Source organism: Mustela nigripes, chromosome 1 (assembly GCF_022355385.1).
Source record: "Mustela nigripes isolate SB6536 chromosome 1, MUSNIG.SB6536, whole genome shotgun sequence".
Lineage (NCBI taxonomy): Eukaryota > Metazoa > Chordata > Mammalia > Carnivora > Mustelidae > Mustela > Mustela nigripes.
Genome location: NC_081557.1, coordinates 14,127,660 through 14,154,002, shown reverse-complemented (window position 1 = coordinate 14,154,002; position 26,343 = coordinate 14,127,660). Strand labels below are relative to the sequence as shown.

The 26,343-nt window shown below is 36.8% G+C and overlaps 2 protein-coding genes and 1 pseudogene across 2 annotated transcripts; all 3 read right to left on the bottom strand.

Moving 5' to 3' along the window:
- Positions 1 to 6,149: 6,149 nt before the first annotated feature.
- On the bottom strand, positions 6,150 to 7,082 carry LOC132010150 (olfactory receptor-like protein OLF2; annotated as a pseudogene).
- A 7,350-nt stretch (positions 7,083 to 14,432) lies between these two features.
- LOC132010138 (olfactory receptor 5W2-like) lies at positions 14,433 to 15,368 on the bottom strand. Its single transcript, XM_059388085.1, has one exon. The coding sequence runs from the start codon at positions 15,363 to 15,365 to the stop codon at positions 14,433 to 14,435; it is 933 nt and encodes a 310-aa protein (XP_059244068.1). The 5' UTR covers positions 15,366 to 15,368.
- A 9,824-nt stretch (positions 15,369 to 25,192) lies between these two features.
- LOC132010131 (olfactory receptor-like protein OLF2) lies at positions 25,193 to 26,128 on the bottom strand. The gene has a single exon (XM_059388076.1). The coding sequence runs from the start codon at positions 26,126 to 26,128 to the stop codon at positions 25,193 to 25,195; it is 936 nt and encodes a 311-aa protein (XP_059244059.1).
- Between the last annotated feature and the right edge of the window lie 215 nt (positions 26,129 to 26,343).

The following is a 26,343-nucleotide window of genomic DNA, read 5'->3' as shown; positions in this document are numbered from 1 at the left end:
CCAGTTATGGAGTAAGTCACAGGGATGAGAGGTACAGCATAAGGAATATAGTCAATGGTACCACAGTGGCATTGTATGGTGACAGATGGTAGCTACCCTTATGGTGAACATAGCATTAAAATATGGACTTGTTGAATCACCAGGTTGTACACCTGAAACTAATGTACTATTGTGTCAACTATACTAAAAAAAAAAAAGTATTGTAGATGGCCCTAAAGTTGGGCAATGTGGCAATGTTGGTGGGTACAGACTGTAGGAGCCATGTTCTGTGTGATACTTTCCAACATGTGAATCACTGCAGGATGCTAACATAAGGGCCATGGCTGGCCACCCCAAATATGCCACTATGGCATATTGATTAGTTATTTAAGAGACAGTCTGTGCAAGGAGAATATTCTGACTCTCCTCTGTCCCCTGAAAACAGGAACTAAATTTCCCATGCAAAAGGTGCCCTCCGTGTATCAGGAGGTGCAAACAAATCCTTATCACCAGTTATAACAAATTCAGAGCCTAGAAGGCTGCATAAACAGCCTCGTTATATCTTACTAATTTACTACCATAGACCAAATCCTGTCTAGAATTTCTTACTTTATTAAAGCTTGCAAAGTTCAGTTTTCTTTGTCTTGCCAAATCTTTTTTTTAATTTACATTTTTTTCAGTGTTCCAAAATTCATTGTTTATACACCATACCCAGTGCTCCATGCAATACATGCACTCCATAATACCCACAACCAGGCTCATCTAACCCCCTACCTCCTTCCCCTCCAAAACCCTCAGTTTGTTTCTCAGAGTCCACAGTCTCTCGTGCTTTGCCTCCCCCTCCGATTTCACCAAAGTCACTTATTCTTTCCTTCTCCTAATGTCCTCTGTGTTATTCCTTGTGTTCCACAAGTAAGTGAAACCACAAATAAATAAAATCATATGAAAATTGACTCTCTGCTTGACTTATTTCACTCAGCATAATCTCCTCCAGTCCCACCCATGTTGATACAAAAATTGGGTATTCATTCTTTCTGATGGAGGCATAGTACTCCATTGTATATATTGTCTGCCAAATCCTTACAGATTTATTGTTCTCTTGTATAAATACTATAAAGTCTGCCTGCCTTAGTCATTTCCTTAGATCTCAATTTCATTACTGGGCCATATTGAGCATATAATAAAATTTTTTTGTTGTTGTTGTTGTTGTTTTTAACTCCTATTAATCTGCTATGTCAATTTCACTCTTAATTAAGTGGGAAGATTTCACGGGTGGAAGAAAGTTCCTTTCCTTCAATAATAAGCACACATCTATGTGTCATTAAAGCCCACTGTTGACTGCAGTATACAGTAATATATTTAATGTCTTCTGCTCTATGTGTTGCCCTACTTCAATTAATTGATTTCCTTCAAATGAATCAAGTAAATGCCATATCTGTGTATTCAAAAGATAACTTAAGATGTTACAAGGAGAACCAGTGTATGGGAACAAATATCCCTGGTAATTTTTTCATCTGAGTCTTCCCTGGGGACTAGACAGGGGCATTCTGTTTTTTCATGGTTCCTATAAATCTAGACCACATCATAGGTTAAAATCACTAAAATAAAGTATTCTTAATGTGGGGGAAATGGCTTTTAGTGATACATTTCAACAGCCTTTTCATTTATTACTATACAAACATGTTGAATCTACTGCCTTAGGAGGCTAAGCTCAAACTACATAATTGTAGTAATTTGCCATCCATTCAACTGAAGACACCAAAGCATTTGTGGTACCCTAGAACTTTATTACCATTATTTACTTCTCTGCTTCATATTAGAGCAATGAGATGTATCCTTGGTCACTTCATATGATTCCTTTCCAAACTCATTTTCACATCAAGTGGTTCTCTCTCTCTAGGGATAACAAACCTCTTTAGGTTATGCTCTATTTAGATAGAATTTAAATTTACCTCCCTAAACTTGACTGCCCCATAGACCATCTAATCCAACCTCCTGTTAAACTTTTCCATTAAAATCTGAACCTTAGTAATTATATAATTATTAAAAATTGAATAATTAACATCTCAAAGGATTTATTTTTAATTGAAGATGAGTTTCTTAAATAATGAAAGAAAATGACTTCATTGCAATAAGACACCAGAGACAAGCAAGTGAGAAAAGAAACTGTATCTAAATGGCTTCCCTGGTGCCATTGCAATCAATGTAGGTAACTACTTCAAATATCCCTCCCTCAGAATGTAGTTGCGTAGTTGAGTGAGGAGCCTTTGGGAATAAGTTCAGTGAATGACAATGATACCAAGGAACACTAGGTGTCCTAAGTCTCCTTATTGCTGAAAACAATATTAGAGGTTATAGGTTAAATAAGACACACTTGTTCTATTAAAAATACAGCAATTTTTAATAAGAAAAGTCATAGTTGTTCATTGAAATAGTCTATGAAATTTATGCCATGGATCTTATAAAATATATTTTGAATTTTATTGTCTATGTGACCTTAATGGGGATAAAAGTTTATAATAATAAAATTCTGAAGTCTCCTACAATCTAATAGTGAAGGGACTCTGCTTTTGGAAAACTCTTTGATGTCTAAAACATGTATAGAAAATACTTAAATAATTAGTATACTATTGGATAAACGAAAACAAAACAAAATAAAAAACCTGTAGTCAGGACACTGACCAAGAAACAAAACATGACCAGAATGACCAAAGTCTTCCACTTGCTACTTCCTAAGTTACTAGTTTCTTATCCACAAGGAGTATTTACTTTCTTACCTTTTATCACAACACATTAGTTTGATATTTTTTGAGCCATGCATAAGTAGATGCCTGCTTCATGTACTGTGTTACTCAACAACATGACTGTGTAACCCAGTACATTCATTCTCAATGTTGTATAGTATACTTCTATACAGATATAGTATCCAATTGATATGTTTACTTTAACGTGGATAGGCAGTTATCTTCTCTTTTTTTATTTCCAATAACATTGATGTGAACATTCTTGCATATGTCTTCTAGTAGAGATATACATTTATTTATCTTGGGTATAAACCAAGAATAGGAAGAGTGTGTGTGTGTGTGTGTGTGTGTGTGTGTGTGTGTGTAAAATTTAGTTTTATCTAATTTTACCACACAATTTTCCAAAGCAGTATGCCAACTTATGCTTCCACTATCCCATTATCAATGAGTGAATCCTGTGTGCATTTCACATAATATTGTCTGCCATTTTAATTTTAGCTATTCTGTAAACTTGACTAAGAAAGTTGAATATTCACTATATCATCTCATAAAAGTCTCTTAAAGTCAAAATGAAGAACTGAAAGTTAGTTGAATGGGTCTACTTTATGGTATGAGAGATCTTGGAATCAGAGCTATCTGTCTGTCATCCTTGCCAATTATAGTTCACGTAAAAATTGGCCCAGCATTGTAATGTAGTCCCACCCATATGCTATATTTTAAATCTCCCCAAAGATAGAAGTGACTTTATGCATTATCCATTTATAGAATCATATCAGTATGGGTACTGAGTATGGTATCTGGAATGTACAATAAGGATTATTCAGTTTAAAACCCTTTTTTGATAAAATGGAAACTGAGGCCCAAAGAAGAAAAATGATTTATTGAAGGTCACAATTACTGTGACTTGACCCTAGAGATTCAGACCCAATTTTGCTGTCATTGTTTTTCCAGCTCTTTCTTCCTTCTGTGTCTTTGCCCACAGAGCGATTTTCTCGCCTTCCTCCCTGGAACATCTACCACTTCCGCTCATTGGATGCCTCACTGCGCACTCTGTGTCTGCCCGACTCAGGGACAGTCAGAGCATGTTTGCACAGTTCAAACAAAAGTTGCTTCCTCTTAAGAAAGAGCTACACAATAACCAATTTGTGAGAATTATTGCTGTTTTGATTTAACAAGTTCTCCTAAACAGCTTTTCCACTGTATGTAGCTCAATGCTTTCCTAATCGTTTGTCACTGTAACATTAATGTTTAGGGATGCCAGTGCCTGGTCAGAATAAGAAAGTCTTAAGAAGAAACAGACCTATAATATTGACTCATTACATACAGGCATTGATAATGTCTTACTTGAACTATAGTTGCCACCATTTGGGTAAACTATGAGAAGCATATGAATTATGGATAAAGAAATTCTAAGAAATGGTTAGGATTGGATTAGATAATATGAATCAGATTAAAATACTTTGATACTACAACTCCCTGACTTTCTATGAAAAACAAAGATATAAATTTCCTGCAGGTCATTAGCCCAAGCTCCTACTTCAATCATTAATTCCCTAAAGTTTATGTTAAGTGATTATTCATCCTCTGCTATTACAAATTTAGGCATAGGGTTCTCATAGATTTTACAAATCAGTCAAATTCCTTTTTAGGCACTCTTTTATTGAACTTAAAATATGTCATTTAATAAATATAAAATTTATTTCTCTAATTCACACATTAGACTTAGATTTGCTTATAGGAACCAAGATGCAGATTGAATACATTGCCATGGTCCACAGGAGAGGAGTGTGCTAGTCGATGGCATCTTGATGCTTCTGAGGCTGACACCCATCTATGCTTGGGCATTAGTCTTCATTCAAATGCACGTCAGCCATACTGCTCTTCAAGATAATTCCCAATTCATAGATAATATTTGAAAAAAAATGGGGCATTTGAGGAGACATTGTAACTGAAAAATAGCATCTTCTTTTTTTTTTTTTTTTGCTTGTTTGTTTGTTTGCTTTATCTTTATACCTCCCCTTATCATGCCTCAGAATCCCAGAAAAAAATACCATTGGCAACAGAAGGACTCTCATTGTCCTAGGTGGGCTTTACTGGCAATCTGAAAGGTTTTCACCAAAGGCTTTAACAATGGCACTTAGGTAGCCTTAGACATTGAATGATTTTTAGTTTGTGTAATTGTAGCAAAGTTTTAAGAGTGTCCCTGATCCCTGTATGGTTCTTCAAATCCCTGTCTTAGTCCCTGCTTACTCAACAAATCACTGCAGTGATTTGACCATCAGCAAGCAGAGCAGAGAGCCAGGGTAAGTTGCAAATAGGCTGTAAACACCTGGATAAGAGATCTTTGGTTTAATTATTTTCCAAATAATTTATATGTCTTTAACTTTCCCTTATGTTAGCATCCACAACCATTTTATGTGCTTATGTATATGATGCAAAAATGTATTTAAGGAACATACTTGACCTGTGATTTTTTTTCTTTTGCCTCCTATAAATAAACCTTTGATAAAAATTAACTTTTTTCAGTATCTTTCTTCTTTTCTTAACCCAGATGCTATGGTGGTGCTTGAGTAAACAGACAAAAATGCACAGTCCTTAAACTCTGCATATTTATTTCCCCACATTGAAGGGAATGATTTAGGAAACAGTTATGGATTCAACAATGCTCCCGGACAAGGTGATGTGTGAACCAAGTGTAACCAGTGTTGGAGGGAAGGAAAATCAGTGGAGGAAGTGAATGAGTGGTGAACTGCAGAACTATAATGCAACCACACTGGTTATCTTTAAATTCCACAGAAATGATGTGGTCTCGTCCCCCTGAGGACTCCCTAGTTGCTGATCCATGAGCATAGAATGCTTTCTCTACCTACAGGTATCTCTCAAGCGATCCCTACTTACCTGTTAATCTCAGATTATCTCCAGTACCAGAAGCACTTTCCAACATTCTTCACTGAATTTGAATGTTGTGCATTATTTTACAGTGTTCAGTCTTTTTACTTTATGGAATAATTTCTTTCATTATAAATAATTTGAATGATTAATTAATATTTGCCACTTCCATTTGATGACAAGATTCATTAGCGTAAAACTACCAGATTTGCTATAAAATATAGAGTGGATGCAATAGGTACTGAGGAAACTCTCAATAACATTTAGAAACTTCATTTCATGCACAAATGAAAGATCGAAGAAACAATTATTAGGCAAACTAGAAGTCCAGAAATTTTCAAATTAAAGAGTAACAATACAAAGTCAAGACATAAAATGAACCAGAGAGTACTTAGGGAATGATACATTTGGGTATGGTTGAAACAGTTTATAAATATACCCATTTCTTGGATCACATCACATCACATTAGTCAAAACAATTTTAATTTTTATAAATTTTACTGTAAGATTGGAAGGAAGATACACACATAAAAGTTTTCAATAAAACCACTTTTTATTTTTAAGGTGCTTCAGGGGATCTTTCACATCCTTATTCCATAGGCTATAAATCAGAGGGTTTAGCATGGGAATCACAAGGGTGTAAAACAATGAGGTCATTTTGTCCTGATCAAGAGAGTAGGAAGAACTCGGCCGGAAATACATAAAGAGCAGAGTTCCCTGGAAAATTGCAACAGCAGTTAAGTGGGAGGTGAGGTGGAGAAAGCTTTGAACCTCCCCTCCACAGAGTTGATCTTTATCACTGTTAGGATGATATAGCAGTAAAACACAAACAGCCCTGAAAAAGTAATCAGTTCAATGAATCCAAAAATGGTGAATATCACTAACTCATTAACCTGTATGTCTGAGCAGACAACACTAGGAGAGGTAGGACATCACAGAAGAAATGGTTAATCACATTAGATTCACAGAAACATAGCCAGAATGTGAGTATGGTATTTAATGAAGCATCCACAATTGCCACCATGTAAACCCCAGCCATGAGCAGGGAGCACAGTCTGCTGGACATGCTGACCGTGTAGAGCAAGGGGTTGCTAATGGCTTTGTACCGGTCAAAGGCCATCACTGCCAGCAGCAGACACTCAGAATCTACAAAGGTCAGAACACCAACCATTGCAGAGCACAGCCATGGAAGGGAATTGACTTGTTCTTGGCAATGAAACCTACCAGCATCCTGGGTCCAACTGATGTAGAATAACAGAGGTCACTGAAGGAGAGGTGGCTGAGGAAGAAATACATGGGTGTGTGAAGGTGAGAATCCATTCTAATTAAAATGATCATCCCCAGGTTTGCAACAAGAATGATTAGATAGACAATAAGAAATGTGATAAACAGAGTCATTTTAACTCCAGGGTTATTGCTAATTCCCAAGAGAAAGAATTCATTCACAGAAGTGCAATATTTTCCATCCATTCTTCTTAATTCTTACAAGATGCTACAGAAATGATGAAGGCATGGTATATCAAGATGTTAATTCTTGTTAACATTCACTAAAATATAATCTATAGGTCAGAAAGTATTTATTTCAGAAAATAGCTTGGACAAATTTCACTGCCATATTGTTGACAAAGTTAAAGTGTTTGGAATAGAATTTAGAGAGAGTTTGATTCTAAATTTGGAGATCACCTATAAGATCTATAACTTGGGTGTTTCCTTCCCTGCTTTATCTCAGTGGTCAATCACAAATAAAGGGCAGAGCAGATCAAATATAATATGAAAGTCATAGCTAAATTAAAGACAAGGTTGAATATACATTCTTGTATCTGAAAAATAAATATTGAATTGAGTACAAAAGAGATTACTCTTACTGAGTTCCTCATCAAGATTTGTTTGAGACTCTGTTTAATTTAAAAATAGTACACATATCTCTGATTTAAAAAGACTGAGCAATACGATGATTTCTACTGCTTTGCCACACTATTGTTTCTTACACTCAGGAGAGGTCTGGTGCCAAAAGTTATGTCCAGCAAAGGAAAAAGGCTAAAAACAAACAAAAACAACTTAACATACACAACTCCATCTCTTTGGATGTTAAATCTGAGTTTTTCATCAAAAATAAGAGATGGAAGGTATGCCTTGGTAGTGCCATTGGTTAGGCATTTGAATCTTGGTTTCAGCTCAGGTCATGATCTCAGGGTGATGGAATCTAGCCCCAAAGCAGGCTTTGCACTCAGCAGAGATTCTGCTTAAGATTCTCTCCCCCTTCCCTTGACCCTTCCACCTGCTCTCTCTCAAATAAATTAACAATTTTTCTAAAAAATAAAGATGGCTACAAGAAATAGATATTTTTGATATATATAGGCTTCTATTTGTGTATATATGTACATATATGCGTGCACCTGTCTTTCTGTTGATAGATGACAATAGGAATATAAGTGATGGCCTCAGTTTGTTTTGGATGGGCATAAATATGGTATGTGTTCATATGGGGCTGAATTTATACAAATTGGTATTTGTATAGTGATATCTCAATTTTTATTGGTTTAAAAATAGAAAAAAATCTTAAATTTACATATACCCTTTCTCATGATTAAATAATGTTTTTCTTTTTTACTTTGGTTTAGGTATAAGAAATACTATAAATTTGCTAATGAAAATTACTCCAAAACACCCTGTTTTATAAGAAATATATATTTTGCCACTAATTTTAGATTAATAATTTTAGATTATTACCCAAAGGAAATAAGTAAAAAAAAATACTCATTTATAGTTTCTGAATATTTGATTCCTCAGTTTTCCAATAGAAAGTTTTTTATTCATTATTCTTTAAATTTGGTGACTTGGAAACCTGCCTGTGATGAGCAAGTCTTTCTATGCTTGCCCCTGGTAGCTGACACCACAAACAGACTGCATTTTGTTTTTATTTAGTGTCCTTTGGGACTGAAGTCTCTCATGCCTTTGCCCTCACACTTCTGTATACAAACATGTGATTATTCAGATTTCTAGTTCTGTATTTTCCCCTGTGACTGTTGCAACAATTTTAGCAAATGCTGAATTTGAATTCTTCGCACTTGCATCACACGGATCATCTGTAGGAAGGTAAAATTATATCACAGTATGATTCGTTGCTATCCTGAGCCTATGGCATCTTCCTGAAGACATCTAATGAAATTTAAGTAGACCCTTTATTTCATTGTTTTTATCTCAATTATTTATTTTAATTTATTAAATTCATACATTTATTAAATAAGTATTTGTTAATCATTATTTATTATTAATTCTTTCTATACTGGTTCTTTCACTTCCAAAACAACCTCTTCCCCTTTCCCACTTAGAAGTAGAACCATTCCTTAACAGTTATATTTAATACTTTGTTTTCATGAAGCACATTTGATGTCATTCTTGCAACCATGTTATCCAGTAGGATTTGAATTAATTTATGATTATAACACCCATATACTTAGCACCCTTTTTCCTTGAATATTTTTATTTCATTCAGATATGTGTCTTTTACTACACCATAAGCTTTTTAGAAATAATAGCTGGCCTTGGCTAAGTTCTGTGTAACCTGCAGCCCTAGCACCAAGACTGGCAGAAGTAATGTCTAATTTAATATCAGTTGGTAACTATTTTAAGTGATTGGATGAATTGGTGGCAGAGAAGAGGAAATAAAGAGGTTTTGCAAACTATTTCAACTCATATAGCTCATACATGCATTTGTCCATGAAGGAGGCTTTAGGGAAAACCCTGGTTCTATTTTTCTTTCAGTAAGTTTGTTTTTATTCATTTCAACTTTTACAAAGTTAAGAAGTATTGGAGTGTAATTTTGTGTCCTCTCTAAATATTGTCAAAATAGCCATCTTACTGAAAGCGATCTACATATTCAATGCAATTCCTATCAAAATTCCAATGATGACTATCACTGTAATAGGAAAAACCACCTTAAAGTTTGTATGAACAAACAAAGGAAGACCTTAAAAAGCCAAAGCAATCTTGAGAAAACAGAAAAAAACTGGAGAACAAAACACTTCCTGATTTCCAACTGACAATTCTTTCAGTGTATGAGCATGGAATATCTTTCCATTCATTTGTGTCTTCTTCACTTCTTTTATCAACATCTTATAGTTTTTAGTGTACAGTTTTCACCTCCTTAACTAAATTTGTACTTAATTATTTTATTTTTTCATGTTACTGTTAATGGCATTTTTTAAAAATTTGTCTAACAGATCCTTGTTAGTATATAAAAAAGCAAGCAATTTTTTGTTTGTCGATTTTATACCCAGCAACTTTACTGATTTTTTTTTATTGGTTCTGTTTTTTTCCTGGAGTCTTTAGGATCCTGTATATATAATATCATGTCATCTTCAAATGGAGACAATTGGATTTCTTCCTTTCCAATTTGGACACTTTTGTTTCTTAATTGTTGTGGTTAGGATTTTCACTATTATTTTGAATAAAAGTGGTAAGGGTGGGTGTCTTGTTCTTGTTCTTCATGTGAAAGGATAAGTTTCACCTTTGCAGTGTGGAGTATTATGTTAGCTGTGGTCTTGTTATATGGGATCTTTGTTCATGTTGAGGTAATTTCCCTCTACCTGGTCTACGGAAAATTTTATCACAAAAGGATATTGAATTTTGTCAATTGTGTTTGCTGCATCCATTGAGATGATCATATGATTTTTATCTCTTGTTTTGTTAATGTGCTATGTAACATATTGACAGATTTAAGAATGTTGGACCATCCTTACATCCCCAGACTAAATCATACTTGATTATGGATTAGGACTCTTTTTGTTCACTATTGAGTTTGGCTTGTGATTATACTGTGGAAACTTTTGCCTCTATGCCCATCAGGGACATTGGCCTTTAATTTTCTTGTAGTGTCCTTGTTTGTTTCTGATTTTAGGGTAGTTATGGCCTTATAAAATGAGTTTGGAAATATTACTTCTTCTAATTTCTGGAAGAGTTTGAAAAGAACTATTTATTACATCTTAAAGTGTTTGGTGGAATTCACCAATGAAGACATCTTGGTCCTGAATTTTCTTTTTGAGGAGGGTTTAGATTACTGATTTTATCTCCTTAATAGCAATTGGTCTATTCAGATTTTCTATTTTTGCATGATTCAGTCTTGGTGAGTTTTATGTCCTAGAAACTTACTTGTTTCTTCCAGGATGTCCAAATTGTTGATATATAATTATAATTTTTCATGGTAAGCTGTTATGATTCTTTATATTTGTGTGCTATTGATTGAAGTGTACGTTCTTTCAGTTATAATAATATTTATTTGAGTTTTCTCTCTTTTTGTCTTGTTAAATCTAGCTAAATATTTGTTTGTTTTATTTATCTTTCCAGGAAACCAGCTCTTAGTTTGATTGAACTTATTTATTTTCTTTGTAATGTCTCTTTCACTTCTTTAAATTCGGATCTTTGTTAGTTCCTTCCTTGTACTAATGTTGGACTTTGTTTTTCTTCCCCAGTTCCTTGACATGTAAAGTTAAGCTGTTTATTTAAGATCTTTGTGGGTTTTTTTTTTCTTAATGTTAGCATTTATTACTATAATTTCCCACTCAGTACAATTTTTGCTTCGTTTCCTAATTTTTGATATGTTGTGTTTCCATTTTTGTCTCAGGACACTTTTTGAGGTCTTTCTTGGTTTCCTCTTTAACCTGTTTATTCAAGAACATGTTGTTTAACCTTCATACATGTGTGAATTTTCCATTTTTTGTCTTCTTTTTGATTTTTAGTTTCATACCATTATGGTTGGCATAGATAATGTAAATGATTTTAAAATTCTTTGGCATTGGTGAACGGAAACACTTTTGACTTCAGAATCAGGTGGTCTGGGAACACATTCCTCAGGTGGCAATTGCAAAATTGGGTGCAGACATGTGTATAAACTCTTTTTTTTTTTTTTTAATGTGATATGGGTGACTTCAGGTCAGCAGGAGGGAAAGAGTGGGGGCATGTCCATGGGCTTCTCTGGTGTATAGGGAGGATCCCAATCACTTCCTACTAGCATGCAAAACCAGAAGCCTGACCCACAGGCTTTTCAATTGTACAAATAGACCTTCTTCGGGGAAAGACTGAAAGATGGGCATTCTGTTATTCCCTGCTCTGAGCCCCCGTATGATGGCTGCAGCTCCCATTTTATTTGCTGTAGTCTTATGAATGTTGTGTTGTTAAGGCCCATTGGTCTTTGGAGCGAGGGAATTTGGAAGTCTACCCTTTTAGTGGGACTATTAAGTGTTGGGAGACTAGATGTGGGCCATAAACTATAAGCCAGGGGATCTCTCCCAACTGTATGCCCCTGTGTCAAGGGTGGGGTTTATGGCAAAGTTGTGTCTTAGCTTTTTGTCTGATTTAATGTGGGTATTTTCTCATTTGCTCAATGTGTAATAGTTACTGAGATATTTTCTTGATTTCTTTTAGAGGGAATTGTACTATCTGTAGCTGTTAATTTGGGGTATCCATGGGAGGAGGGGAATTCGAGGCCTCTTGTATCATCACTTCGAAGACCTCCTCTTTACTCCTAAAAGTCTCATGTAGACAATAATATTTACGATCTGTCATTGGGTGTATGCAAGAAGGATGTGATACAGAGATTCCAGAGGGAAGAGAACGATGAGGATTGACATAGGCTGAAATACATCAAAACCTTTTGATACGATGTTCCCTATCTAGGTAAAAGTAACAAGATAAAAGAGACATTGCAGACTATCTACAAGTTTCTATCTGAGTTACAAATCCCCTAAAAATTGTCCCCTATAATGTGTTATGAAACCTCTCAAAATCCAGGCAAAGGAAGTCCACAATTAATAAATTAGTTAATTCTAAAACTTTATTTCTTCTAGTTCAAACCTACTAGATCTGATAAAATGGTCAATATGTAGATCAAATCAGGTTTTAGATGATGTTAATGTATAATTGTTGGCGGGGAGAGTGATGGGTTAGATAGATAACATATTTACATTTCCTGAATTACCAGCAATCTACTTCACCCAATTTTTTATGGACAATATATTTCAAACAGTATTTTCTACTAAGCTGCTTCTCCTAAGTTACAATTTCAAAAAGAGTATGTATTAATTGAGAACATATATTTCAGGTGGAAACACTTAAAGCCTTGTATTTAAAAAAAAAAAAATGTTACATAGATTTTTGTTGTTGTTGTTCCAACAAGATATGGTATGACAGGAAAAGGTTCCACAAATGCCCCTTTGAAAATTAAAGAATCTTCTTCGGTTTGTCTTTTCTGAAATGTTTTCATAGAAATGTATTTCAAAATAGTTAACTAGAAAATTTAAGACATTCAATGGCTTTTTAGAAAAATATTTATTTATGTGAAGAGAGAGAGTGCCCATGAGTGGAGGCAGGTTTATCGGGAGAAAATCTTCAAGCAGACTCCCCACTGTGTACGGAACCCAAAAGCGGTTCTTTCTCACAACCCATGAGATCATGACCTGAGCCAAAACCAAGAGTTGGTTGTCCAAACAACTGAGAAGCCCAGGCACCCCTACATTCATTGGCTTGTAATTTCTATAATTGTAATTGATAATTAAGAATGTCCTTGCATCTTATATGTTCCTTCAAGTATATGCCATTCTCATGATGTCACAGAAAGCTAATTTAGTACTTTAACCATCAGAAAGTAGAGCATAGACAGATGAAATTGACAGATACCCAGCATGTACATGGAAAAATGCTCTTTACTTCTGGCATAATTAATCTGTAACTTCGTAGAGATCCATTACTTTAGTAACCACAACCATTTTATGTACTTTCTGAAGAATTATAAAATTATTCAAGCCACATACCATACCTTCAGTTAATTGTTTTGCAATTTCTTGTCTTTGGCACAATACAGGGATGGATTGAGTACAGGGATAACAGGGTCCTTGAACAAAGAAGGCTTACCATCTTATTTTGGAGGCAGTGATTTAATAAACCAAGCAATATTGAAACAATACTTAAAGAAGATGGTTATCTGTGAATATAAAATGGGACATTTAATCAAAGCTGAGAAGAGGGAAAGATGGGAAGGAAATCTTCTTTGACAAAGTGATGCAAGAATTCTTAATAATCTCAGCACAATGATATAATTGACCCAGGCACTTTGCATTGCTTTTTATAATTTCTAAGGGACAGAACTGCTCACCTCAAGACCTTTGCAACTTTCAGACCCTCGGCCTAGAATCTTTTACTTTTCCCATCTTACCTTTTTTTTTTTTTTTTTTAATTTAATATCTGGGACTCTATCATCATCTAGGTAAGCTTTTCTTTGCACACTAGTTTTTAAATTTTTTTTCTATATTTTTTCATTTCTTCTTGATGTTTTTCATTTTTCTATATTGTTAACCCCTAGTTTTTACTTCATGAAAGTTTTAAGACTTATTATGAACTATTTGAGTGCTTAGTTAATGTTTGTTTATTCTTATAGATTATAAGATTCATTAGTTTGGAAACCCCTGGATTTATCATGAAATGCAATGTACCTAAATGAACAAAAAGTACTTAGTGAGTACTCAATAATAAATCCAAGTATACTTGTAATAATGCTTAAATGAAAAATAAGCAAGTAAATATTTGGCAAAATATATGGCCGGGATGTTTTGCACAAAGAAATAGTTTCATAAATAAATTAAAGAACATAGTGAAATGTAACAGATTAGAGGAACTGTAGCTTTTTCTTATGGTTGAATTTTAGTACAGATACTTATTTAAGTATTTGAGGAAATTATATTTTTCATAGATCATATTAAGTAATTTTATTAAAATAATAATCACTTTCTGTGTGCAAGTGTATGTGCTCATGTGGAATATAAATACTTAAAGCCATATTTTATTTTTCAATTTTTCTAGGGCCCCTTTCACGTCCTTATTCCGCAGGCTATAAATCAGTGGGTTTAACATGGGAATCACAAGGGTGTAGAACAATGAAGTAATTTTGTCTTGATCAAGGGAGTAGGAAGAACTCGGCCGGAAATACATAAAGAGCATGGTTCCCTGGAAAACTGCAACAGCAGTTAAGTGGGAGGTGCAGGTGGAGAAAGCTTTGAACCTCCCCTCAGCAGAGTGGATCTTCAAGACTGATAAGATTATATAACAATAAGAGACAAGCACTCCTGAAATGGTACTCAGTTCAATGAATCCAAAAATGGTGAATATCGCTAACTCATTGACCTGTGTATCTGAGCAAGACAGCAATAGGAGAGGAGGCACATCACAGAAGAAATGATTAATCTCATTCGATCCACAGAAACATAAGCGGAATGTTAAAGTCGTGTGTAACAAGGCATCTGCTGTTCCCAGCATGTAAACTGCAGCCATGAGCAGGGAGCACAGTCTATTGGACATGCTGACCGTGTAGAGCAAGGGGTTGCTAATGGCTTTGTACCGATCAAAGGCCATCACTGCCAGCAGCAGACACTCAGAATCTGCAAAAGTACAGAAGATCAAGAATTGCAGAGCACAGCCCGTGATGGGAATTGATTTGTTTTGGGCGAATAAATCCACTAGCATCTTGGGCCCAATTGCTGTAGAATAACAGAGGTCACAGAAGGAGAGATGGCTTAGAAAAAAGTACATGGGTGTGTTCAGCTGGGAATCCATTCTAATTAGAATAATCATTCCAAGATTTGCCAGGAGATTAATGAGGTAAATAACCAAAATGGTGGTGAAAAGAGTCACTTTCATCCCAGGATTATTGGTAATTCCTAAGAAAATGAATCCAGTCACGGAAGAACAATTTCCTTTGTCCATTCTTCTTTGTGCTTGTTCTAAACTGTTTCATAAATGATCAGACAAGTGATAGATCAGGATTTGACTTTACTGGATACCCAAAACACTATCTCTAAGACGAAACATGGCCTTATATTACCTTCTTTACCCTCAGGAAAGAACCCGATGAGTGTCACTTTTAAAGAAACATTGTTGTGTTATGAAAAATCTAAAAAAATGTGTCTGGGATAGAAAGTTAATAACGATGGATTCTAACTACATATGTCACTCCTGAGACGGATTACTTGTCTTGGCTTTTGTCGTCCAGCGTCAAGTAGAAGATCTGAATAAACTGAAAGTTCACTCTATATCTAAAATAATATGAAGGAAACTACAGAATTGTTGAAAAAATGTCAGAAGATACTGAACGATATGTGTTAGGCAAAAAAAAAGAAAAAAGGGGGGAAGGGGGGTTGAGAAAGAGAAAGAGAGAAAGAGAGGAAGGAAGGAATTAAGAAACAGATGAAAATTATTACATTATAGTGTTTGGTGTATGCTGACTTTAGTGTTTACCTAATTATGAATAATTTCTAGAGATTATTTATGTGAGAAAGAGAGAGAGAGTGCTGAAAGGGAGAGTAAGAGAGAGAAGCAGACTCTCCACTGAGTAGACAGCCCCATGTGGGGTTCCATCTTAGGACCAAGGGATCATACCAGCGCTGAAGGCAGATGCTTAACTGACAGAGCCCCCCAGGAGCCCCTTAACATGTTTTGTACAATATTCTATCATGCTCACCGATGTGCCACAGCATTTAGAATCCATTTGTATTGTTGACCTTTGCAATAGGACAAACCTTGAAAGACAAAGAGAGGCCATAAAAAGAAGGGAAACAACAAACTAACAGGTATAAATTTGCATATCTTTGGGTTTTAAGTTGTCTTTTCCATTAAAATTTAAAAAATGGAGAAGAGGGATGCCTGGGTGGCTCAGTTGAGCAGCTGCCTTCACCTCAGATCACAGTTCTGGAGTCCCAGGATTGGGTTCCACAGGGACTCTCTGCTCAACAGGAAGTCTTGTTCTCCCTCTGACCCTCTCCCTTCTCGTGTTCTCTCTCTTTCACTCTCTATCTCTCAAATAAATAAATAAAATCTTTTTTAAAAAAAGGAAGAAATAAAATAAATGTTTCTGAGATACATGGTCTCCTTTCTTGTGTTTACATACACAATTTGTACAAATGTGTCTATTGATACATGAAAACTATAGCATCAGGTGGTCTAATTTTTATTTTTCTAGACTTAAATACTACAATATGTGGTTTATATGGACTGGTATTTATTTGTAACATGTTATCTCTTTTATTTTTTATACAACTAGAGTCAATCTTAAGTTTACATGTCCAATATCACCTGCACCATGATACAAAGTGATGGTGTACCTACTGACCTTGGTTAAAATATAAATAAGTAAAACCTTTACTATCCTTATGATGAGGGAGCAGGAGGCTGGCTGAGGACAGAGCAGAAGCTGGCGCCTTGCACCCCCTCTCCACCTGCTCCTCTCCGTAATATGTGTAGCATTCCTCAGGCACCCCTGACTGCCATGAACGATAAACAGATAGTTAACTTGCAGAGATCACAATCCTGCAAGACAGGAATCTCCCTTGCTCTGCAAATGTCCTGGAGATCTACAAACAGGGAGGTTACCTTATCAATAGCACAAATTTCCAGAGGCAAATAACTCTTAGTTCCTCATGCCCTAATGTCTCCCTCCCCATCATAAATGAAACTGGAGGAGGCTGAGGTAGAAGGGAATGTAAATGATAGCAGGATCATAACACCCCACCAAGAATCTCCCAACTATCTTGATGTTAATGGCTGACCTAAGATGACATTGATCAAGCCACAAGGCCTCCTCCAGGCACTTTGTAGGCCCTCTTTAACATATGAAAACTCCACTGAAACCTCCCTTCCTCTCACCTTCCCCCAACTGCAGAGTACATAACCTGCCATCCCTCAAAACCCGGGGCAGCAGCTGTCCCCGTGCTTTAATAAGCCATCATTTTGCACCAAAGATGTCTCAAGAATTCTTTCTTGATCATCGGCTCTGGACCTCAGCCCACTGAACCTCATCTAGGTTCTAGAACTTCATCACTTAAAGAAATGACAAATGAGGTCAAATCCACACAGGTCTAATAAAGAAATATGATTGTTTGGATGATGGGTTGCATAATTTATTTAACTTAGTTAAGCAGGTATAAAATGAATCATTTATAAATTTCTTAATATTGGATTCCTCATTTTTGCCTCCCCCCCAAAAAGGAAAGTGTCTTCGACTTATATATTTCTTTAATTTAGTTGTTTAGAAACTCACCTGAAATGAGTACCTTTCTGTTTTTATTTCTGGCACAGGGACAGTAAACAGCATTTTATTTCTACCTGGTGACTGTTGGGACTTTGATCTCTAAAGACCCTGCCTTCACTCCTCTGGGTTATGGGAATGTGATTAATTAGACTTCTGCTTCTATATTTTCCCCCATGACTGTTGCATTAAATGCTAACCTTTCAATTCTTCACTCCGCCCATACCAAACTGATCAATGTCAGCAATTGACGAGAACTTATCCTAAGGCTATGCTCATGGCCATGAATCTACACACTCTTCCAGTGAAACCAGATGCCTAATTAAATTCAAATAGATGCTCTACTTCATCATCTTATTGCCTTCTCATTGTTCACTCTGTTTCTTCCATTTCTGAAACATCCCCTTTACCTCCCATTGAGAAGTATGATAATCTGACATACTGCTTTTTTCATTAGTCATTGTTCGTTTCCTTTCTCTCAAGGACATGTCAACCATTTCAATGTGTTTTTTTTCACTGTATAGAGGTGCAAAACTTTTCCCTTCTTGTAGGTTCTTTCAGCAGCCTCATAATTACATTGACATAAGACAGATTAATAGGAGAAAACAAATTTCATTTCATACATATGTGAGCCCATAAAAAAATATGAGACTCAAAGAAGTGACCAAATCAGTCAGCTTTTATACCTTTTAGACAGGAAATGATGGATTTGTGAAGAACTGACAAGACAAAGAGGTTTGTCCTTGGGGCAGTAAATTAGTGAGGAATTAATAAGGTTTTTATTTACACAGGCTTCTTGGCCCTAAATTTCCTCTCTCTGGTCATAAGGATGCCACTTCCTGTTACAGAGACGGACTTTTCACCTGGGAGACTAATTTTCTGCTTTCAGAAGTATATACCACTCTCTTTCCACTGTAAAACATCTATACCTAGTATATTCTTTACCAAATTATTTGTCTTACCTATGTATATTCGTGTCTTTCTACACTCCTACAATCCATAGTAAAGGATATGCATGAGGGATGACTCAGTAAATGTGTGGTATTAAATATTTTCCTGTTGTTAGTAGATGTTCAACAAAGGGGAGAAATAAACCACCTTTCTACTTCTATAGTTCACATGTATAAGGATGAACTTCTGTTTATTTTTTTTAAGATTTTATTTATTTATTTGACAAAGAGAGAGCATGAGTGGGGGAGGAGCAGAAGGAGCAGGGCAAGCAGACTCTCTGTTGAACTGGAATTCCCCAATGGGGCTCCATATCAGGGCCCCGGGGTCATGACCTGAGCCAAAGTCAGATGTTTAACTGATTGAGGCACCCAAGCACCCCATGGGATGAACTTTTATTAAAAAGAAAGGTAACAATGCTTTTAAAACAAAGTCAACTTCTGTTTATTTAAAAAGAAGTTTTGTGTGCTATTATTTGTGGCACCACTTTGAGAACTGAGAGATACTGAAGTGTGAATTTGGTGTCTACCCAAATCCCTCCAGTACAGATATTAATGTAATGCTCCACCTTCTTGTATCCTGGTTACCTTTGTTGGGTCACTGACTCATTTGGACTTCTTCATTGGGATTGAGAGCTAAATCCTATGTTGCCATTATTCTGCCCTATAAAATGTCTCTATTCTGTTTTCTACAAATGTGCCTTTAAGCACCTCTCTATTTGCCAATAGGTTGGTGATGCATCAAGTACAGAGATCTGGGGTTTTCATATATTATTTAACTTATCCAAATATACCATCATATATTTCTAATATTATTTTGTGTTTCCTGAGCTGTCTTTGCCAACCTCATTACACAGATACTGAAAGTGCAATCCAGATGTAATCAGTAAAATTCTGGACTTTCATAGCATTATGTTCTTAAGACTTATAGAACTTGCCCATAGTAGTTTCCTGACTAGTGTAATGAACTGCAGGTCATTATGTTAAGTGAGCTGAGCCAGACTGAAAAAGAGAGACACCCATATGATATGACTTACATGTCTAATCCAAAAAAGCCAGGCTCACAGAAACCTGTAGAGTGTAGAATGGTGGTTACCAGGGCAAGAATTGGGTGGGGAAATTGGGAGATGTTCGTCAAAGGGTACACACTTGCAGTTATAAGACAACTAAATTCTTGGGGTGCCTGGGTTGCTCAGTCATTAAGTGTCTGCCTTCGGCTCAGGTCATGATCTCAGGGTCCTGGGATGGAGCCCCTCATCAGGTTCTCTGCTCAGTGGGGAGTCTGCTTCTCCCTCTCCCTCTGCTGCTTCCACGCTAATGTTCTCTCTCTCTCTCTTTCTGTCAAATAAATAAATAAAATCTTTAAAAAGATAAGGGACTAAATTCTGAAGACCTAATGCACAATATTGTGTTTATAGTTACAATACTGTATGCGATACTGCAGAGTTGCTAAAGAGACTAGATCTCAAATGGCTCAGCTGGTTAGGCAAGAGGCTCTTGATTTCTGCTCAGGTTGTGGTCTCAGAGTCATTATCTCAGCATCCTGAGATTGACCCCCATCTCCAGCTCTGCCCTCACTGGGGAGTCTGCTGGAGTTTCCCTATACCACTCTCTCTACTCTCTCCATCTGCACGCTCACTTTCTCTCTTTCTGAAAATAAATATAATAAATCTTTTTTTAAACCACACACTTGGCAAAGTAGTGAGTATTAGTGCTGTGTTAGCAAATTTTGCTAACCAGCTTTCCACAGTATAGAATTAATTGCTTGCATCATTATGCATATAACCTACTCTGGATTCACTGTCTATGCCTATGTTTGAAGATGTCAGTGCCTCTGCAGAGGTAACGAACTAAGATGAAAGCATGGACCTATATTATTGACTCATTACATGCAGACATTGATAATGTCTTACTGGGACAGTTATATCTGCCACCAACTGGTAGCAGGTACACTATGAGAAGCGTGTGAGTTACGGATATAGATGGTAAAAGGAATGAGGGGGATTGGATTATCTAAATTAACATAATTTATTTTTATTTACCTTTCCCTGAATTTCTCTGGAAAGTCAAGAGATATTTCTGTAGTCAACTTCTGCAGGTCACTAGCCCAACCTCCTATTTCGGTCTTGAATTCCCTAGTTTCCAGAAGTGGTTACCTGTCTTCCACTCTCACAAACATAGGCACAGGGATTTCACAAATTTTAAAGATCAGTCTATTCCATTTTTGACACTCTCTTATTGAACTTAAAATGCCTCATTTAATACACTTCATCTCCTTCTTTTTAGTTCACACATTAGACTAAGACTTGCTTATAGGAGCGAAGACACAGATCAAATCTGAGCTTAAATGCATTCCAGCTGTCTTAGGGAAAAGCAATGTGCTAGAAGCTGGGCTTCTTTACGCTTCTGACATTGACATCCAACTGTACTTCAACTTCAGTCTGGTTAAATTATGTTCCTGCCATGTTGTTCTTTATGACAGCACCTAATTTATAGGTAAAATGTCCAAATATGGGACACCTGGGTGGCTCAGTCTGTTAAGTATATGCCTTTGGATCAGGTTATGATCCTGGGGTCCTGGGATTGAGCCCCACTTTGGGCTCCATGCTCAGTGGGGAGCCTGCTTCTCTCTCTCCCACTCCCCCCTTTCTAGAGCTCTCTCTCTCTCTCTCTCTCTCTGTCAAATAAATAAAAAATTTTTTAAAAGTCCAGATACTATTAGCTAATTGAGAGGCTATTTTGACAAAAGGAAATAGAAACATCCCCCATTTATTTGTTTCTTTGTTTTTCTACTTCTATACCACCTACTACTATGTCTCAGAATTGCTGAAAGAATTTCAGCCTGGACAACAGAGGAGTCTCATTGTCCCACTTGGGCTTTACTGGCAATCTGAAAGATTTTCACCAAAACATTCTACAATGGCACCTAAGTAGCCTTATACATTGGATGAATTTTAGCTTGTACAATTGTAGCAACCATTTAAGAGTGCCCCATATTCCTTTTATTTTTTTTTTTAAGTTTTATTTATCCATTTTCGGGTGGGGGGGATGCTGAGGGAGAGGAAGAGAGTGAATCCCAAGCAACTCTGTGCTGATCATGGGCCAGATGTTGGGCTCAATCCTGTGACCCAAGAGATCACAACCTAAGCTGAAACCAAGAGTCATGCTTAACTGACTGAGCCAGCTAGGTATCCCAAAAGTGCCCCCTATTTTTGTATGGTCCTCCAAATGCAAGCCCTTATCCCTGTTTACTAAACAAGACACTTCAGTGAGTTTGATGCAGGTAGGCTGCCTCCAAGCCCCTGGAATGTCCTGCAGGATCAGCCAAGGGAGTCCTTGGTTTCACACAGGATAGAAACCAAACCTGAGCCAGGAGGCGGTAAAAGCAGACTTTATTGAAGATATATATAGAGAGAGATACAGATGGAGCATCCATCCAGACTTGGAAAAGGAAAAAGGGAGCCTTGTCTTCGGGGTGTGGGGTTTTTACTGGAGATTGTGGTCTGGTGCCCATATCTTTTCAGGCAACAGGAACTGGTCAGAAGGATGGAGTCGAGGGTGTTTTACCTACGTCAGTCATCCCCTGAAGCCAGGGGTCTTGGCCTTGAGAAAGGGACAGTGGTCTGGAATAGGCACATGATGGCTCTGCTCAGTCATTCTCTATATATCATCTACTGTGCCGGCAGACTCCAGTGACATCTCTACATCTGTGTCCCTTACAAGGAGGACATATGCTATTCATATTATCAGGCATGTGGAGAGTGGGGTGGGTTGTAGGGGCTAGAAGAATAGAAGTCAGGAAAAAAAAAACAACGAAAAGATGTCCAGCTTTTTCTCTTACCAGGTCCCTTCAGATTCCCCTGTTTCAATTTGATCATCAGCAAACTGGAGCAGAGCCAAGTTAAGTTGTCAAATACCTCGTAAACACCCAAATAAGAGCTCTTTGGTAACATTATTTTCCAAATAATTTGTATGTCGTTCACCTTCCCTTACACATAGCACCCACAACTAACTTTATATGCTTACATATATGATACAAAAATATATTTGAGGCACATACCTGAACGCAGTGTTTTATTTTGCCTCCATGAATTTAATAAAAATTAACTTTTTTTTTTTTTTAATTTTCCTTTCTTTCTTTACCCGGATGGTATGGTGATGTAGAGTAATGAGATAAAAATGCACAGTCATTAAACTCTGAGTATTCATCACCCGACATTGAGGGGAATGATTTAGGAAACAGTCATGGATTCGACAATGACAATGCTCTCAGGCACAGGGCGATATGTGAACCAAGCTTAGTAAGTGCTGGAGGGAAGGAACGCCTGTTGAGTGTGTGAGCTGTGAATTGCAGCACTATAATCCAGCCACACTGTTTGTCTTTGAATTCCACAGAGTAAATGGTCCTGCCTCCCTCACGACCCTCTAATTGCTGATCCATCAGCATAGAATGCTTTCTCTACCTACCTGCATCCATCTGGCTATTCCCTACTTATCTTTTAGATGCCATATTAATTGTCTGCATTTGCAAGAAGCTCTTTTTAACTTCTCTTTTGTTTTGGGAGGCATATTAATTCTCAGAGTCTTAGTTTGTCTTTGCTAGCAATGTATTTAACACAAGTTCACCTTGGGAACTTTCCTAGCCTATAGCACATACAACAGTGTCTTTTAATAAGACGATAAAGGAATTACATTCTCCAGTCAATGATAGAGTAATTGCACTATGGCTCCAGGCAGGGGAAGGAATGAAGTCCAGATTTAGTCAAAGTAGACTTTTATAGGAGTTGGTACCCAGGAGAGATAGCTTAGTGAACCCAGAGCTGATGTCCAGCTCCCAGGGCAAAAATAAAAGCCCCCTACTGTAGAGGGTGTTGCTAGGGAGCGACAAAATCAGCTGATGAGCAGGATGATCTTCACAAGCTGCTACCACCACTGCCAGTAGAAGAGTCACCTTTACCAGGCAGGAGCTAAATGTTCCAAGGTCACTGGAGAGCTAAGTATAGTCGACATGCAATTTACATTAGGCTCAGGTGTGCAACAGAGTGATCCCACACATTACTCAGGGATCACCAGAAGTGTGTTCCTCATCTGTTGCCAACAGTGTTGCTATATTATTGACTATATTATCTATACTGTACTTTTCAATCTCTGTGACATAGTTTATAACTGAAAGTTTGTGCCTCTTAATCCCCTTCACCAGTGTTGCCCACCTCCTCAACCCACAACCCCTTTGGGAAACAGTAGTTTGTTTTGTGTATTTCTGCTTTTTGTTTGCTTGTTTATTCATTTGGGGTTTTTGTTTGTTTGTTTGTTTGTTTGTTTTGTTTTGTTTTGTTTTTTAGATTCCACGTGTAAGTGCATTCATATGGTATTTGTCTTTCTCTGTCTGACTTATTTCACTTAGCATAAAATCCTCTAGGTCTGTCCATGTCTGCAAATAGCAAGATGTCATTCTGTGTTATGATTGGATAATATTCCTCTTCATGTATCTATATCCATCCCACACCTTCTTTATCCCTTCGTCTATTAATGGATGCTGGCTTGCTTTCATATCTTGTTTATTGTAAATGGCACAGCAGTAGACATGGAGGTACACATTGTAGCCTTGCCCAGACAGTACACTCCAGGGAGTCCTCCGAGGTCTCAGTACTTATCGTCTAAGTGCCCCTTTGCCAAATTTGATTCTTCATGTGTTTTTAGTAACAAGTCCCCTGAACAGTTGAGTTACTGAGTTATTATAAATGAAAACAGATGAGGTAACAAAATCCTAGAAGACATAGTTCATTCTTGCATGAAAACAGCATTACTCTTTACTTTTTTATGATTTTTTTTTTTTTAATTTGGGTGAGACAGAGCTCTTGTATGAGGGGCAAAAGGAGAAGGAGAGAAACTCAAGCAGACTCTGTGCTGACCACAGAGCCCAATGAGGAGCTCAACCTCACCATCCTGAGATCACGATCTGAGCTAAAACTCAGGAGTCAGATGCCCAACAGAATAAGACACCTAGGTATCCCCAGCTTTGCTCTAAAAAACAATTTTATTTTTTCATAAACAAGTAAATTTGTCAACTCAAACAACAATTTCTTTCACTGGATTTGAACAATATCCTTTGGATTTATACTGTGTAGTAATTTTTTTTTTTTACATTATGGGTAATTATAGTTCATTATAAACCATTTAATGTTACTTAATTAAATTATAACTTACATTAGGCAATAATATTTATTAGTAAATAAACTGCCAGATTCATCATGAAATTCAGAACACGTAAAGATACATAGAAAATAGTCAAGAACATTTAGAAAATCCAGTTCATGCACAAATGAAAGATTGAGGAAAAGAAATTTTGCAAAGTAGGAGTCTAGAAATTTCCCACAAATAAGGAGTACCAAATATAAATTCAAGACATAAAATGAATCATGGAGTACTTAGGGAATGATATATTACGGCATGACTGGTAAATGTATAAATACTCATTGAATCACACCTCAGTAGTCAAAACGATTTTGATTTCCATGAATTATAGTGTAAGATTGGGAGAAAAAATACATACATGTATGTTTTCAATGAAACCACTTTTTACTTTTAAGGTGCTTCAGGGCATCTTTCACATCCTTGTTCCGTAGGCTATAAATCAGAGGGTTTAGCATGGGAATCACGAGGGAGTAAAACAATGAAATAATTTTGTCTTGATCAAAAGAGTAGGAAGAACTCGGCCGGAAATACATAAAGAGCAGAGTTCCCTGGAAAATCGCAACAGCAGTTAAGTGGGAGGTGCAGGTGGAGAAAGCTTTGAACCTCCCCTCCACAGAGTTGATCTTTATCACTGCTAGAATGATATAGCAGTAAGATACAAACAGCCCTGAAAGAGTAATCAGTTCAATGAAGCCAAAAATGGTGAATATCACTAACTCATTAACCTGTATGTCTGAGCAAGACAACACGAGGAGAGGTAGGACATCACAGAAGAAATGGTTAATCACATTAGACCCACAGAAACATAGCTGGAATGTGAGTATGGTATTTACTGAAGCGTCCACAATTGCCACCATGTAAACCCCAGCAATAAGCAGGGAGCGCAGTCTGCTGGACATGCTGACCATGTAGAGCAAGGGGTTGCTAATGGCTTTGTACCGGTCAAAGGCCATCACTGCCAGCAGCAGACACTCAGAATCTACAAAGGTACAGAACACTAACCATTGCAGAGCACAGCCATGGAAGGAAATTGACTTGTTCTTGGCAATGAAGTCTACCAGCATCCTGGGTCCAACTGCTGTAGAGTAACAGAGGTCACTGAAGGAGAGGTGGCTGAGGAAGAAATACATGGGTGTGTGAAGGTGAGAATCCATTCTAATTAAAATGATCATCCCCAGGTTTGCAACAAGAATGATTAGATAGACAATAAGAAATGTGATAAACAGAGTCATTTTAACTCCAGGGTTATTGCTAATTCCCAAGAGAAGGAATTCCTTCACAGAAGAGCAATTTTTTCCATCCATTTTCCTTAATTCTTCCAAAATGCTACAGAAGTGATCAAGAAATGGTAGACCGAAGTTCTAAGTCTTCTTGACACTCAGAAAATTATCATCTGTAAAGCAGAAAGGATTTATTTCAGTATATTATATTCTTTATGGTCTTATTCTTCAGACAGTCCAGACTAGTTTCACTCTTCGGTTGCTAACAAAAGTTACAGTAATTTGGGATAGGACTTAGA

Bases quoted from the DNA above. Each gene is read 5' to 3' on its own strand.
- LOC132010131 (XM_059388076.1), bottom strand. From the start codon at position 26,128: ATGGATGGAAAAAATTGCTCTTCTGTGAAGGAATTCCTTCTCTTGGGA.
- LOC132010138 (XM_059388085.1), bottom strand. From the start codon at position 15,365: ATGGACAAAGGAAATTGTTCTTCCGTGACTGGATTCATTTTCTTAGGA.